Source organism: Dendroctonus ponderosae, unplaced genomic scaffold, assembly GCF_020466585.1.
Source record: "Dendroctonus ponderosae isolate FM_Combo_2020 unplaced genomic scaffold, Dpon_F_20191213v2 Dpon_F_20191213_2, whole genome shotgun sequence".
Lineage (NCBI taxonomy): Eukaryota > Metazoa > Arthropoda > Insecta > Coleoptera > Curculionidae > Dendroctonus > Dendroctonus ponderosae.
Window position 1 is genome coordinate 2,494,485 of NW_026018165.1, and position 17,695 is coordinate 2,512,179.

Here is a 17,695-nt window from a genome sequence, read left to right on the forward strand (position 1 = left end):
TTTTGTTATAACGGTTTTGAAGGCAAGAAGGCATACATAAAAACCTCCCATTACCAACAAGTAGGTTTATTTGCTTCTTTAAAAATTATGTATATTTTCTAGTTGAAACGAAAAGCAAGAAAGTATGTGATATGAAATTTTAGAAATGCCTTCAGATTCAGGCCAATTATTTTGAATAAATGAATTATTTAATGGATTCTATTTTAACGTATTTATTGCGTACATTTCAAAACAGTGGAAAACCAATTAAATTAACCAATAAAAATTATAAGAAAGGCAAGTGCATAATTATAAATGATGAGCAGAATATAGTTTATTTCAAAGCAAGCATTGTATTTGTGTGTATTTGTACTTACTTAGTTACTCCATGGCTCTACAACTGGGTGTGGGTCTTAGCCAACTGTACTATTTGCTTCCACTGTTATCGATCTTCCATGAATGCTGGATCGTATTCTATCCCCATGATCCTTAGGTCCGCTTTGATGTTGTCACCCCATCTCATACGGGCGACCCAAAGGTCTTCGCCCTATTGGTGTTCCTTCCCAAGCCAATTTCATCATCCGCATGTCGGGCTGCCTTTACACATGACCCGCTCATTGCAGCCTTCTTGCCTTTATCTCCTTTACAACGTCTGGATCTTTGTATAATTCTGATATTTCCTGATTGGTTCTTACTCGGTATTGCCATCACTGGACTTTGCAATGGTCCAAAAATCTTGCGCAGAACTTTTCTTTCAAAAATTCTCAATTTCCGTTCGTTGTCTTTGGTCAGGGTCCAGGTTTCGCAGGCATAAATAACAGTCGGTCGTATAATGGTTTTATAAATTGTTATTTTTGTTCACCGCGAGATGTCTTTCGATACTAGCACTGATCGTAGTGCATCAAGACATTTGTTTTCACTTTGAATGCGGATTTTAATTTATTCTGTCAGATTATTATCTTGAGTGATTGTGACTCCTAAATACTTAAAAGTTGCGACCATCTCAAAATTGTATTCCCCCATAGTGACATTTTGGCTCACTCTATCTTTACGTATTGTTCTGTTGGTGTGCATATACTTTCTACCCTCGAAAATGGGTGTTTTACAGTTAGTACTGTGTTACCCACCACATCAGTATCATCGGCGAAAGGCAGTAATAAAAAAATAAAAATGAGTTGATTTCATCCACCAAATAAAAGGTACTGGTACTTTTTGTACCATGACACTCAATAATTCTCACCGCTTGTTTAAAGGGAATTAACTCGATTGTTTCATTAAAATATGAGTCTTACATAAGAACAAATTCATAGCGAGTTTTACTAAAATACATAGTACCATTCTCCCGATATATCGAAAAAGATGCAATGCAAAAATGCAAAAAATAATTATATGTTATTGGCGGTTTCGGAAGATCGAAAAAGACTCATGGGTGCGAATCTGACAACAATATCACGTACCTATTTAATAACTGTGATTTAGCCGTATCCTGCTTACTGGGTAATTTGCCGAAAAAATAAGAATCCAAGTAGACAACAAACACTTTTTAAAGCGATTTTATAAATGAGTACAGCAACGTTTGTTTGCGTATTTTATTTTTCTGGTTCACCGTTTATTTGAAACTAGTTCACCACCACCTACAAAGCCAATATAGATGTTTGATAGTGGTCATATTATGGGTGTCCATTACCATAAAGAACTCCCATTGATATTTTTCAAACATGAATAAAACATCCAATTAGAATTGACATTACAAATCGGTTTTTTTTCGCGGAATAAAAAACGTTTATTGTTTGCAACAATGTAGATCCAGTCGATTTTTCTAGACTGAAATATTATGCCTACATCTAATGCTGATCTGTAATTCAAAACCAGTAGTGTGATGAAATAAGTGGCAACTCTCGAATGATCGTAGTGTGTAAACGTACTACTCCGATAGACGGGGACGTTTTCCTTGAAGTCTGCGTTCGGTAGCCGTCACGTGGTGGGTGGAGTACTTTCACCAACAGTACTGCAGCAATCAGCAGTACTGCGGTACTGCGGCAGTCCGTCCGCCTGTGCGTCACCAAGGCCGCGCCATGCTGGTGAAGGTATTGTGGCAACTACTTCATTACCAATCTGCGGTCTTTAATGTACAAAGATTGATTAATTGGTATTAATCAAGATTACACAGCAATAACAATGACTTGAATGCTCTCGGTAGGGTACGGAAAAATATTTTCAATAATCACTGGTTAGTCCACTTTTTGTTTGTTTGCATGAATTGCAAATTATTCGAATTTTAATTAGAACATTATACGAAAGATAACAATCCAATAATTTCTATGAGTTGCTGAAGTTTATAATGTTAGTTTTCTAATAAAGCGGTTTTATCCAATCAATAACGGAAAAAAGTGTTCAAAATTCAATCATTATCGCATTTTTCACAATGAGCAAGATCCTAGCCACTCTAATTCCGTGGCTTGAAATTAAAAATTGACTTTCCTTGCGGTTTACGGGACATTTTTATAAAATATTATTTACTGTTTGCTATGGAAGCTTGAGCTGCGAGTCAACCAAACATTCTTCTTCTTCAACCTAGCGTTTCGATATTTATTGGCATAATATTTTTGGGTATTTCGCATCTAATCTCAGGGTTGATCATTTCGTTTTTTTTTTCATGTTTAATGTATTGTCTGGCGAAGATTCTACGATACTCGCCGGCCCAATTAGTACATGAAATTAATTTCCAAATATTTCCTTAACGTTTCGATAGCTATCTTGTTATTCTCTAAAAGACAGATCCAAAAATAGATAATATTTGTAAATTATGAAATAATCGTTCAAATATATATAGATGGATTACAAAAGTGGAAATATTGACTCCGAATTTGTACGCTGTTAAAAACATTTTTCAATTTTTCGTCAATTTTTGTAAGATCCAGTATTGAAAGTTTGACCTATTCGCTGAATTAAATCTCAAAGACCTAGAAGACATTTACTCACTTGGTTTATAACAGGTCCATTTTAATTTCCACTAAATTGTGAAATTTCTGAACCTTTTTTAAATTAGTTCATCTTTAACACTGTCATGTGGGTTTTCAATACCTATATGAAGGACTCAAAATTGCTTAAATATTTCTTATTTATTACATCCCAGTAGAGCTTGAGTTTTTTTCTCATTTAGATACTTTAATGGAACCTTTTCCTTCAATTTTCCTTTACTATTTGTACTTTTCTCGTGCAGTTTAAGCGTAAGTATTTGATTTATTTGATATTACTTTTGTTAGATAGTTCGTTTTTAAAACAAAAAGCGCTTTCATAATCAGTCTCTACCAGACAACGAGGAAAAGTTCTTTTTTAGTTCCAGCACGCTGATATGGTGGTTCAAAACACAGAAATAAAGAATTTGTTGTTGTTCCTCAACATTTCTTTAATATCAGAAAAAAATCTATATCTGGCAGCAAGCGTTAAATGAAACAACAGTAGTATTTTCAAACGCACAACATTAACAACTTTACTAAACTTGAAATCACCTAACAAGGTAAGAGAACGGAAATACTAATATCAATAGACTGGAAACAGGACAGGAAGAAAAACTATTGTTCAGTGGAAAATATTGCACAAACGTTATCTGCTTTAATTAATTCACATAAAAAAAAAGGATTTGACCTAAAAAGCTGAAAACCAAGTTCTTCAAGCGATCCAAATTAATATTTTTCCTTACTAGGTTTCATTATAAAAAATACCACTTATTTCCGCTTTAAGCGCACGCACAAAAAGCCAACATCTGAGCTGAAATTATTTAAATTAGATATACATTTTTCCGTATGATTTCAAGTGATATACTCCAGAAAAACAACATCAATTATCTTTGAGCTTACATTTTTTAATAAGAATTTATTAATATATTCACAAGTTGTTAATAAAATCATTTATACTTACGCCACTCTGGAAGCGATCTTCTTATAACTCTCGATTATAATATTGATCAAATTCAGTTTATTTGTTATGAAAGCTTTATTCTGTATGTATCTGATTAATATGATACTTAGCACCGCAGAGAAGCGTTAGTTCCTTCGCCACGGCGTCAAAATGTATTTATTTTTAGATATATATAGGACAATGTAGTTTCTCAATAAAGAAAAACAAATTGACATAGTAAAACTTGGTGCAGAGGTGCAAAACTAACATTATTCATATGCGTAAAGAAACTTGATAAAGTATTCATAATTGTTTAACATAGTAAGATTTTCAAATTGTTTCATGATATACATTGTCGAATAATATACCTTTATGTATTTCTATGTAAATAATAACATTAACAAATTATTAACTACTCAGCCCGAAAGCCCTGGAGTTAATTTTTAGCTTTCGACTAAACAAATATATATTAAAGATAAATTAAGACAAAACCTAAATGTTAGGACAACTTAGAAGTTGTTGAAAACTTGAACTAGTTGAAAAGAACAAGTAAAATTTAAAAACAGTACTTTTTGAACTGTTCTACTCTCCTGTTTCAATTAAATTTAACTTGTTTTACCGTAATTTTCAAAACTGAGCAGATCACACTCTTCTCTCAATTCAATTACTTTAATAACTTGTTTTCATAGTTTTTCGAAACTTAATTTGTTTCTTTTTTAAACATCTTCGAATCGAATATTATTTATTTTATACATTTGACACCAATTAATAGATAGTTTTTGCAAAGTTTGTTTTGCAGATTCAAATAAAATAAAGCAGCACTTTTTGTATTAAATTTTATTTCGTTCTCATAATCATAGTCAGTGAAATATTCCTAATAATACATGAGTATCGAAATGTTTTATTATACGATTGTAATTTCCATTATAGCTATATAATTATATCTTACCATAATTTCAACAAGTTCAAGTAAAACTAAAAATACTAATTAAGTATGTTATAATACAACCTAAATGATACGAAAATACAAAAAAAAACCTTTGGCATAATTTCACAAATAAATAAACTTTTGGCGAAATAATTTAAAACAATTTCTCATTAGACATTTCAACCTTAACAAATACAAAAAACACTTACTAACCAAGTTTAAGTACAAGTTTCTCAAACTATTTACATTAAGCGGTGCAACACCATCATTGCTTAAAAGTTGGCCTACATTTTCGAAAATAGTTTAAAATGGGTACAATGTACAGGTGCGGTGCGGTTTAGAAATTTACGAAATTCGACAACAACCGTGCTGATAATAATTTGACAAAGTTGAATGTGTAGGAACTTGAAAAACGCTTAAAATAGTAACTGGAAAACACCTTAAAGCTAATAGATATGTATACTATGGATAAATTCAAATTAACTCGAACTACATACAATTATTAACACAGACGGTTCATTATTTACCAGACCTACCACAATGTTTGCAATTATTTTAATTGTTACTGTTGCACAATCAGCAAAATTATCTCGTTATAGACTGATCATTATTGTTTAAAATTTCGTCGCATGACGAATCCTTTTTCGAAAAATCTTCAACAGATTCTGTCGAGTACACTTCGGAATCATCCTCATCTTTACCGACAACATCGATATCTTGAAATGGCGGAGAATAACGTCTGTTTGGATTGTAATAATCTTGTCCACTGTTCGTGGTGACTTTCCCTACAAAATTCCGAATTTCATCCAACCGAACATAAGCTTCTTCGCGCTCATTCTCGTTGCTACTTCCTGGCGAATCTGCCACTGCTACCACTCCATTGCCATCGTCAGTTTCATGCTTTTTCAAGTGTCTATCCAAATTGGTCTGCTGCCCGAAACATCTTTCACAAAGAGGGCATTTAAACGGCTTTTCCTTGTTATGAATATTCCTTACATGTCTCTGCAAATTGCTCGAGATACTAAAGCTCCGTTCACAATATCTACATTTGTACGGCTGTTCGCCAGTGTGCGTACGCAGATGTCGCGTTAAATTTGCGCTTCTTGGAAACACTTTTCCGCAATACTTGCAAGCATATCTATCCTTAATTTTTCCGGAGTTTTGCTGATGAATAACATCATGGTACGGTTTTACCGGGTTGAAGCTTTGCAGCCCTGGCCTGAGCAGGTCTAGTCGTTGATGGAACGAGGTACCCATTAAAGGAAATCTAGGAGGGCCAAAAGGCAAAAGTCTATCGGTGTTCTGTTGAAAATTTGGAAAATTTGATCGGTACATATCCAGAACCATTGGGTATGTGGGTCGAGGATAAGCCATGGGAGGTGTTATAGGAGAACTTTTCTTTTGCTCTTCCAATTCCACTATTTCGATTTTTTCCGCTTTGACTGGTGGCGGAGGGGTGGCTAAGCGGCTTTCAACTTTCTCCACTTTGTGCTCTTTCTTCGGCTCCTTCTCAGGAGCCCGAGTTGCATTCCAACCAGAAAGATCCAACGGTTGATCGCCTTCTTCGCTAGTAGCAGAACTCGGTCTAGATGCAGTGTCTTTTACCGTTTCGTCTTCTGATGTTGAATGCAGTTTCTCCCTCGGCATGGAAAAAGTAGTTGGTCGAGCCGGTGATGGAGTTAAATCGGCCTCTTCCGCCGTTGGCGGACTGACTTTTTCTGCAATTATTGGCACTCTTGGAGGAGTAAAGCGCTCTTTAATGTACTGTTCTCGTTTGTCTGGACTAGTTTCCAACTTCATTCTTTTGCACTGTGGGCCTTCATCCATTTTGGGTCGGTGAAGGGGATTCAAGAAGAACGGCGGTAAAAAGCTGGGATTGGGGCCAGACGGAAGCAACATATTTTGCATTTGGTAACTGGAAAATGGCGATGGAAATGGAAAAGGAAGAGCAGGAGGCCGATAGAATGGATAGCTGCTGGCCATTGAAATCTGTGGGGGTGACGTTAAAGATGAGGGCTGTCCGGTGGAGTCACAAAACCGTTTATGCTTGGAGAGTGAAGTTACAGTGGAAAAAGGTTGTCCACACTTGACGCACTTTATTTGGAGGCGGCAATCTGCGTGCATTCGCTTATGTCGACATAAATTGGAGAATTGAGTGTAGGCCTGCAAAAAACATATTTCATTAGCATAAAATAATTCTTAGAGGTTAAAATCATCTATAGCAGAATGTGCAAGGTGGGCCAGTTTCCAGAGCGGCAACTTTGGGGAACGATCAGTTCGCATTCTAAACTATATTCAAGAAACGCTTGGTTATGGAAATACAAGGTGTTTAAATTTGGCTTTAAAAGATCAAATTTACTAATTGTTTCCAAACGGCCATGGATAATTTAAATAATTTTTACGGGGAATAACTGAACGATGGCGCACATTTTACGATTAAAGATAATTTTTTTTAAATCTTTTATAGAATATAAATCACTTTGTAATTCTTCCTTCAGTTTGAAACAAAAAATTTTGATTCGATTTAGCTCAGCGTTTCAAAGTAAAAATTAATTGATAATCATTTACAGTACATAACTTTGATTTTTGAAGCCAAATTTAAGCATCCTGTATTTCCTTAAGGGAAAGTTTCGCGAATACAGTTTGTAATGCAAACTGATATTGTTTTCCCATTTTCCATCGTTTCCTGACGTCGTCCCTCTGGAAACTGGACCACCCTGTATAACTGCTGACTTGTGTTCCCATATCGAAAATTCCATCAGTTTCAAAATCCATGAATACACACCTTAAAACACACTTCGCATTGAAAAGGTTTCACAGATGAATGAATATTGGCATGCTGCTTCAATCCAGATGAAGAATTGAACGTTTTTCCACACTCTGGACAAGCATGAGATCTCGCACCGACGTGATGTGTTCTTATATGCCTCTGGAGATTGCTGGGATCCGTGAATACTTTCGGACAGTTTTCGCAGTGAAACTTTTTGGTCTCACCATGTATAATGGCTCTGTGTCGGATCAAACACGCTTTGTCTGAATACAACTTTGGACACAGATCACACTGATATTGGTCTCTTCGATAGTTGTGCTTGTGAATTAGATGTTCATCTAATCTGAAAAAACAACAGTTCAATTAACTTTCAATTTATTTCTACACGGCAGTTTCACTGAAGTTATGGGTAATGTCTTTGTAGCAGGAATATTCGATTTGATGGTTCGAAAAACAAGAACTAAAGCATTGATGGATTATCGTGCACTGGAGAGCCACCATAATTAATAAATTATTTACGTGATTCACACACGACAACACTTCGTCCCATTATTAGTCGAAGTGCCATTTGGTGATGTTCACACGATTTAATTTTAGTTTTGTTCTGGGAGTTAATGTAGCTTTTCGATGCCGCTTGGAAATTACTAATGGGTCTAAACAATGAAAGTCGCACAGTTTTTTACACAGAATTAAATAAACTTTCTAGCTTAGAACAAGTCAATTTAATATTTTAATGTTTTTCACTAAGATTCCATGTGGCTTTGGGTAACTAATAAAGCGGTATGTATTCAATTTCATCATCAAGTGATAAAAGGATCAGACATATTTGGTTTTCTAAAACCCTAAATTTTTTTGGAACAATACTACTTGAGGAATAAATACTCGTTTGAATTTACTGATGTTAATCGTGATCTCATAATTATCAGTAAGTACAGTGACCAAATAATTGTTAAAGGTATAGTTGTTTACTCTTTGTGCTTACGTTATTGTTTCAAAAAAATGTTTAATTAGTTCCATAGAATTTTTATAAATTGTTGCATATCGATTTTTTATTTTGCTTTATTAGACGAAATATTCCTCATTTTAATTAAAAACTCTATCAGAACTGACCGCGTAAACATATGCTTGCTTAGAAAGTAGGCATTTAAGGACAAATGGCCCAAAACGTTACTTTGTATGATAAAAGTGCTTCCAAATGTAGGAAAAATCATTAATGGATCACATAGAGTATTTCAGGAAATCTACTTACTTTTCTACATCACTAAACGGTTGATCACAGTTGCAACATCGAGTTAGACCTTCATCGTCCTCATCGTTTTCGCGGTCATCTACTGTTCCACTATGTTGAGAAGCTGGAAAAATTAAAAACAATTACTTTAAAACATTGACGCAAAAATTGTTTTGTTGAAAAATCAATCGACTAATTAAAAATACAATTTAGCTTCTTCACCTCAACATTCACAATCATTTACGCCCTGGATTAGAACATACCGAAAGCACAAATGTCACTGGAACAACAATGAATCACAACATATCCACAGGTTGTTAAACAATGTCAGGTAGCGCACCTTTTCACCCTCTAAATGAATCGGTAAAACACTAAAAAGCCGATATCTCTCTACTATGCCCCTATACGACCCCCTCCCGAAATCAGTCAGTCAAACAGCATAGACAACATTTTTACCCTTTTTTCGTAATTGCCATCACTTATGTCGGTCAGTTAGCCCTACAAAAAAGCATAGTGGGGGAAGGATAAGCTTTTTGAAAGTTCAAACTCGATAACTCTTCACTTAAAAGCCTATCAATGTAGATGGGCCAAGAAGATTAACTAACCATTATCTGAAAATTCGATTAGAAAATTAAATTGAAGGTGAACGGTATCTATAAATTAGACTTGAGTTACCAGAAAACAGTCTAAATCCGGAATTTTTTTAATTTTAATTTGGTATCCTATGCATATAAACTCAATGATTTTTAGTAATGTCTTAAATGTGTTTAATTCCCTTATTGGTCGTCTTTCCGAGATAATTTTGCAAGTAAATCTAAAAGCAACTCAACTAGATAGAAAGTTATTATTTTGCGCGAAAGCAAAAAACTGCCGGAAACACAAAGCATTTAGTTCAATAACTCAACTTTTGTTCGATTTACTTGAATCAATTTACCACAAAATTAAGAAGCTTTTTTCTGCACATTTTTTAGATGAATAAAAAAGCTGTTTATAAAATCCAAAACATTATTCATTGAAAAACACGTTATTACTAATCACGTTAATTGTCAGAAACCAGCATATACTGATGATGTCTACGTAAAGCTAAGAAATGTTAAATACAGCCAGCCTAAACCGCATATTTAAGTAGTTGGATGTGTTGTGGTAAAAAAAATAATTTTGTTCCATGAACCGAACGAAATTATTCAGCAGTGTCAAATAAGGGTTGGAAGCTAAATTATTAAAATTAGGGATGTGGAGGGTGGGCTTCCGGTCGAATGCCCGGAAAAAGTCAACGTTAGATCCTGATTGATAAACGTTGTAGGCACGATCCTTCGGCCCGAAAAAAACAGCAAGTAAATAAGAATCGTTCTATATACATGGGTTTGCTTATGTTCTAGTTAATGGCTTCGAGGCATACTCCCAATTAAAAGTGAACCGTTCAACCTATTCCATAATTAAATCTGTTTGCACTTTGCCTTATTCTTTTGAATAGAAAATTTGACCAACATTTTCTTCGTAAATAAATAGCAACACAATTTCGAATAAATTAGAAGAAGTCAGTTAAAATCGAATATGAAGACTCCAGATGTTACATTTTCATGTTACTGTTGCAATTCCCACGCAAAGAAGCGAAACCAAATAGAACTGAAGTTGATGATGGTGCTTTACTGGTTCATGCTGAGCAAGTTGGCCTGTCCAAACAGGTGAGCCCAAAATAGCGTGAAATTTGACTGTTTGTTCGTCTGATGCAACGCTTTTTGAATGTGGTTTCTTGTTATTTAATTATACAGGCCAACCTTGATCGTTTGTGTCATTATTTCTGGATAAATATTTGCTAAATGTTGGTTAATGCCACCAATAGAGTAACATTTAAAGTTACTCTATTGGTGGCATTAATGATCCTAATTTTTTAGATTACTGATAAAACTCGACAACTTTTCAAAACTAGGGAATTGCTTTGGTATAAAAAAAACTAACGGATGTTTTCCTTAATCGTGGCCAATTTCTTAAAGTTGAATGTTAAATATGTATAAAAAGTTTGAGTGAACTAAATGTCGCACATCACATAACGGTTCATTTTTATGCATAAACAAGAATGAAAATAATTTTAAAATAGTGTAAAATATTATTTTATACTATTATAAAAATAAACAATTTTTGCGAATTATTTTTGGACGCATTAACAATTAAACTACCTACACTTTTTTATCGATTTCTAGGTCCTGCTATCTAAAGGACCTATTTTCGATATCGATACGATAGATGTTTTAGAGTTTTTTTATAATTTTTTTGTAGATTTTTAATATTGTTCTCAAGGGTATGGTTTTTGGTCTATTGAGAGAGTTTGATGTGGCTCTGCTTTAAAGATAGTTTACATAACAATTGTGCAAGTTTTTCCATGGGCATTGACTGTCAAAGAAATCGTTGTCTAAGTGAGATTTGTGTTACTTTAAACAGTGTATCTCACATGCCGTTACATCCAAATTCTCATTTTCCTACTGTGCAGGATTATTTCGTCTCCCTTTTACCTGTACACTTGCTCCCATTCAACAAGGAAATTAATACTGCATAAAAAAGTCTGTTTTCCAAAAGTGTTCAGGCGTTATTCATTTTAAGTGTTCTTCAGTGTCATCAGAAAAAAATGTCTATTGTTTCTTCTTATTTTTAAAAATATGCAATGCTTTCCTTTCTGCATTTTGCATCTAAGACTAACAAAGTTGATCGCTTGAAGCTCGAATAAGATTATTTTATTTTTGTTATATTGTATGTATTTTGTGTAAATTGCATTTTTAAACATAGCGAAAAGTTGCCAAACTGCATTATGTACAGTATGTTTTGGTCCAAAATTACGAAAATTGCTATCAAATATGCTTCTACCCTTTAAACGTGTTCATATGAATTTCGCACCTGAAAAAAAATCGCGGTTTTCTCTGTATCAACAAAATTGACATGGATTTCAGAGATCTTTCGTAGATTAAAATGCAAACGCTACAGAAACTGCAGTTTTTGGTGCAATTGGAAAAAATTTAGAAGTCAATGAAAGAAGGATAAATAAAATGAAACAGCCAATTGACTTTGGCACTCGCACACAAAATATTATAAATTATTAGCTCAAGAAAATAGCAAAAGAAATTAACACTTCGAAGTAAAGAAACCATATTCTCCAATCAGTTAAGGGAAGATTAGACGCATGTTTACAGCAATTTTTCAGTATGTATGTATCTATAAACTTTACAAGTTTATGTAAGTCGCGGTTTGAATGAAAATAAAAGGTCATTGTTTGAATGAGTGGCTTCAGTTCTTAGAAGTTTAGTCTCCCAGTGACTACAAAAGGTAAAAACAGCCAATTTGTTTTCGCCGTACATATTCTTCAGCTTCGCCAGCATGGATTTTGCTTGCTGATTTTTTGTAAAAATTTTGTATCCGATTTCTAAATCAGCTTACAATGTCTTACGCACGTGTAAATTTATATGAACGTAAATCAAATGCAGCATCAGGAATATTAAATTGCACAGAATTGGATTATGCGTCAATGCATACAAGTACGATTTAGGTTTTGCAGTTCGGGAAAAATAAGACTATCAATCATGACCGACTTGAATTGGGAGAAGCACACGTGCCCCAGCCATCTACCCAAAAACTAACCCTATCTTTCACCGTATAATTATCTTCGTCATTATGACGCAAAGGCTAGCTAAAATCCGTGACTTCTCCCATCTGTCCCATACGTAAATACATTTATTATTTCACACCCCGTATAGACACTAAAAGATTGGGCCTTATACCGAGTAATGATGCGAAGGTTCAAAATATCATAAATAACGATTCTGACGTGTGACATCTCTATTTAATCCGGTGAAAGGGTGAGACCACCGGATCACAATAGCTGTGATAATCCGGTATTGGCGAAGGTCACGTGGCCATTATGTACCGCAAGCGATTGTTTTCGACGAGTTGTCACGAAGAAGTGTGCCTCAAAATGACTATTGAATTCATGTCAGTACTTTTCATAATCTTTATTTCAATTAAAACCAAAGTGTACAAATACAAAGATACAAAAAATCCGATCTGGGGTCGCGAATTTTAAATTCAAAAACTACTTGATAAGTAAAAGTGTGTGAGAAAACATATTCAAGCATGGAAAACTCTGCTTTATGGAAAACAAGTTATTTGTGCACATTTTTATTCTAAATATGTTCAAATATATTTTTTTTTTAATTTAACTAAATATGTATTCAAATGCTATATAATTTTTTCAAGCTGTGCTGCGGAGAAATTTGGAAAAAATAAGTTCTAAGACTAAGAATCAAGCTTCAAAGTTTAATACAAAGAGTTTGAAAAGATGTGTGCTTTTTAGTCGCTTTCAAATACAAAAAATCACTTGTCTTTAAACTGCAACATTTCGGTTTTGTTCCAGTAATTTTAAAATAAATTCCGTATTTTACAGCTGGAAACTTTGTAAAAAATATTCAACTAGATCAACTGAGGCCCCACCTGACCCAAGAAATTTAAACATTGCCCAGTTTCTCGAAGTGTAATATATCGGATTGTATTATAAAGTTATTGAAACTGATTCAAGAAATATATTTTCTTTTGCTACAATAAAAATACATAGTGATATGATACATACAATACAATGACTGCGGTTTGCGGTGAGCTTATTTAAAAATTTGAAGCCACTTTATATTCCATTAAAAATATACCTAGCAAGATTGCTGATAAATTTATTGTTTGCAAAGCCAAGAGTACTTGAGTGAAAAATCTTTGTGACTTTGATTAGTACATAAACAGGAATTTTTGGATAAATTTCAAGATTTGAATTATAATGATATACATTTTAAGTGAATGTCATAGTCATTAAAGTTGAAAACCACAACTTTTGCTCTTAGCCGTTCACATGAAACTCCCTAATACCATCCATAAGCCAAATCAAATGCCATCTAAAAAAATTGGAATAAAAAAAACTACGCCCGTCTATGTGTAATTTTAATCCGCAACCGAGATGTATCTACATGAGTAAAAATGACTTTAAAATGTTTATCAAATGCACAGCAGCTGATCGCTGATTAATCGGATTTGCTTTTGCTTTTGTAGGACCGCGGGGGGTTGTAAAAGCCACCCCGATACACAACCTTACCCCTTTTTCTCTAATAGTTTTCGCCGACGTTACATGTGTACGGGGCGTGTGCGGAAAATTGCCCGCGATTTTATGGGTTACAGCGCCAATAATGGGACAACTTTTTTCATTATTTGGTCGCTGCTCTAATGTGCCATACTTTTTTTATATCGCATTGCTGCAATAATCAGAGGGTGGATGTTTCAATCCCTTGATATATATTTTGTATTAATAATGCCACTCATTTGTAATATTTGCGGCGTGCAAACGCTTTACTCTTGGGGTAGTTTCAATTGTATATCCTGAAGAATCACAATTTGGAAAAAGCCCTCAGGGTGGACACAAATCCGAGAGAAATCAGTCCCATTTTATACAAATGATTTATGAGAATAAAGAAGAAGTTAAAAAATGAACGCTCATAGCCAAATTTGTCCTGACTTCGGAACTGGATAAGTTCTGATTGCTTAGAGCGATTTGGTTTCTGTTTCAAGCATTATTGAGCCCCATTTGTTCTTTTTTCAACTAATTGAAGTTTACTTTCAAATATTTCGTTCATTCGATCAACCCGGTATATTGAATTATTATTTTCTCAAGTCCACTGTTTTTTTTAGCTTTAGCAACATAAGTCCTAGATTTTGAAAATGGGTGTAAGAGAAAGAAACTCATCACTGAAAGACCAAAAAGCTGTTTTTTTGAGACAACTCTGCATATGAACGGGATAAGCGAAAAAATGAATAACGATTTCCCATTTATGAGGTTTAATGGTGGTTTCTTGGTGGTGTTGAAAAGCCTTTTTTGTGAAAACTGAGAACACGCGCAACTTTCAGCAGTCAGAATTTATCCATTTCCAAACTTAGTCCAAATTTGTCAGTGTAACGTTGATTTTGGGGACCAGTTTATGATTTATGGATTTAGCAACTTTATGTTAGTTAATATATTCAATGTTTTGAAAAACTTCAATGTTTTGAGAAAACAAAACATGGTTTAGCAAACGGGCTTTTTTCTGGAAGATATGAACAATTGCATGAATTGACAGTTAAAGGAACGAGATTTCTCAAGTTTGAAAAATACTCATTAAAAAACCTGCAAGAGGAACACGTATTGGACGTGTTAATTATTATAATAATTCTCTTATTTCCACCCAGAATTTAATAGATTGAGAATTTTTTAAAGAATTATGTTGTCACTAAATTCTACTTACTTTTGATGTGCAGCCCCGAATAATGCTCTTTCAAGACCAACAGAACTGTGAATAATTAAAAATTCAAATTAGCTTGAAATCACTTCCAAAATCGCGGCTGTTAGGTCAAAAAGTCAGGTGTGTGAGTTAACCGTATTTGCCGACACATCTGTCGGCTGTTTGGTGCGTTACGCCCCAATCAAATATTCATTGCATCGCGTTTTGCCTAAAACAATAGGACGCCATATGGCATAGGAGTACCGATAACAAAAATAATTAAATCACTCAAAATAACGACTAAAATTCCACATTTAAAAAACAAATTATTAACAGTTGGCCATTTGACCAAGACGGGGCAAATAAAAGTAATACATCATATAACATTATGTTAATTTTTTCTAGTTTGCTAGTATTTGTTTTGACACTAAATGATTTTTTCGTCTTTCGATCATTTCTGCACACACTGTTTGTGTACCTGCTCATAAATCTACACAAAAACTCAAATGTTTGATGCACAAAACAAATGATTAAGTTCAAATATCTATGAAATCTGGTATGTAGTTATGTTTTGGAATCATTCTTGTGATTAAAATGCACACAGAAACATCGACCATCAACCATCTAATCATAATGAATCTATGTCCATAAAATCCATCCACCAAAATTAATCTTCATGTGATCCAATGAGGCAGTCAAAATACGATCAAACATTCATATCTATTGGCCGTTTTTAATCCCCAAATACCCTAAGAGGACAATCTACAGTTACATCTCAATTTCAAATGGAGTGAACTAAGCCCTTTTTTATTTGCGTCCATGCGCGAAGAGTTAAGGGTTTTAAACCCCCCGAGTTTAGGAGTTTTTATTTCACACATCACGCGTGTAGTTTTATTTGTTATCCAGTGGCGTATTAAAAAACGTCTTTCGTATAACGTGACTAAAATTCACTTAAAACAGCTGGAATTGAGGATATTTTGTTCGTATATCGTATATTTTAAACAAAAAAGTTTCGAAAACATTGATAATTTTTCAAGTTTAATTTTATGTAGCTTCTTTTTTAAACCCCTTGTTCTAGAATTCACCCGAATGGATTATGAAATTCACATACATTGCGAGAAAATATTCCAGTTAATACGAGCAATCAAGCAAAAACACATAGATTTTGATCGCAAAATGTCTTCGCTGCTTCGGCATTTTGTAAATAAGTTTTACGTACGTTTCTTGAGAATCTTTGGCTTAACAAAACTACTAATTAAAAGGAACTAATTCTTAAAAATGTAAATTGTTTTACTGCCTTTCTCTGTAAGTAATCAGTAATAGAAGCTTTAATTCGTACTTTGTTTGACTGTAATTTCTGCAACTTACTGGATTTTCTGATTTGTTCAAGTTCTTGCAAACATTGAAAACCAAATAATTTAGCTAGTTGATCGAAAAATCTGTCTAGAGAAAAATATGCAGTTAATGTGGCTGATTAACTGAACCTATTGACATCAGTGAAAATGAACACATCAAATATGCGCATAAAACCGCATAAATCGTGTCATTGTTGATGACTACAAACTCAATAAACCTCGTTTTCAAAGGAAAATTTTCCGTAAAATTCAAGCCGTAGATTCAATTCAGATAAAACTTTTTCGCATGTTTGATTACAATCACACAGCAAACACAGTTGCTCGATATTTTTGTAAAATAATGCATATGCGGTGACTCAGGCACCCATCAAAAAAAATCCGTCGCCGAGTATATTTTGATTTCGTTGTAGTCTTATAATTGGTTCTAGACCGGAAGAGGTGACCATATCCGCCATGTGCCATTTTGACTTCACTTGACACGATAATGAGACCAAATTGATTCAGAGGGTAAATTTGATTATGCTTCGTTGGAAAAGCAGGATGTGATTTCCCCATTTGGTTCAACGTTAGTGATTTATAGTTTCCAACGGTGAATTCTTGTTGAACATAGTTCTTTCAGCCTGTATTTTTGAAATCAAGCAGAATAACTTACCAGTTTCTCTATCAGATCTATCATCACTTGTAGTCGAATCAGCAAACATATCTTTCAAGTTCAAAAGTGCTTTGGGTCCCAAGCAGATTTCATCACCAGCCGCTATATCCACAATAGTCTCATACCACACCTAAAAGCGTTTATTTAGGAATCTTCCAGACTTTTGTTGCAGAATAGTTTAAACGCACCTCGCCACTGACTAGGAAATATTTCATGTTTGCTGCATTTTTATTGGAGTCACTTCGAATTAATTTTATCCAGTTTTGGTGATTCAGAGAGCCATCCAACCAACCTCGAACTTCAGTTCCGGCCACAATCTGAAAATCAAAAATTGGTCCATCATGATTCAATATTCCAATTTGTAAGTTGCTCTCATATATTTCTATTTAGAGCGGTTCTCTTAATGCACAGGGTTTTTTCAAAAGCGATGTGGACCACCATCAGTAAAAAGGTTTAAAATTCTATTGTTAATTATATAGTTCGTGTTTTAAAATATTTTATAATTCGGATCTGAGATGTTTAGATCTTTTGATTATTCAATTTAAGTTTAAAGAACAATTGAACTCGATCACAGATAATCTTTCCGAATGTCACCCAGCAGTGGAACT

At 34.1% G+C, this 17,695-nt stretch overlaps 1 protein-coding gene across 5 annotated transcripts in view; it reads right to left on the reverse strand.

Moving 5' to 3' along the window:
* Positions 1-4,699: 4,699 nt before the first annotated feature.
* LOC109536933 (transcription factor hamlet) overlaps positions 4,700-17,695 on the reverse strand; it is an 81,467-nt gene continuing 68,471 nt past the window's right edge. For 4 of the 5 annotated variants that reach the window (XM_019903415.2, XM_048663694.1, XM_048663696.1 and 1 more), the window contains 6 exons: positions 17,276-17,404; positions 17,088-17,217; positions 15,105-15,149; positions 8,827-8,929; positions 7,593-7,920; positions 4,700-6,970 (listed from right to left, as the gene is read on the reverse strand). In XM_019903415.2, the coding sequence (XP_019758974.1) occupies positions 5,393-6,970; positions 7,593-7,920; positions 8,827-8,929; positions 15,105-15,149; positions 17,088-17,217; positions 17,276-17,404 (2,313 nt within the window). In that variant the 3' untranslated portion in view covers positions 4,700-5,392. The remainder of the gene's footprint in view (positions 6,971-7,592; positions 7,921-8,826; positions 8,930-15,104; positions 15,150-17,087; positions 17,218-17,275; positions 17,405-17,695) is intronic. The other variant, XM_048663695.1, reaches the window with a different exon arrangement.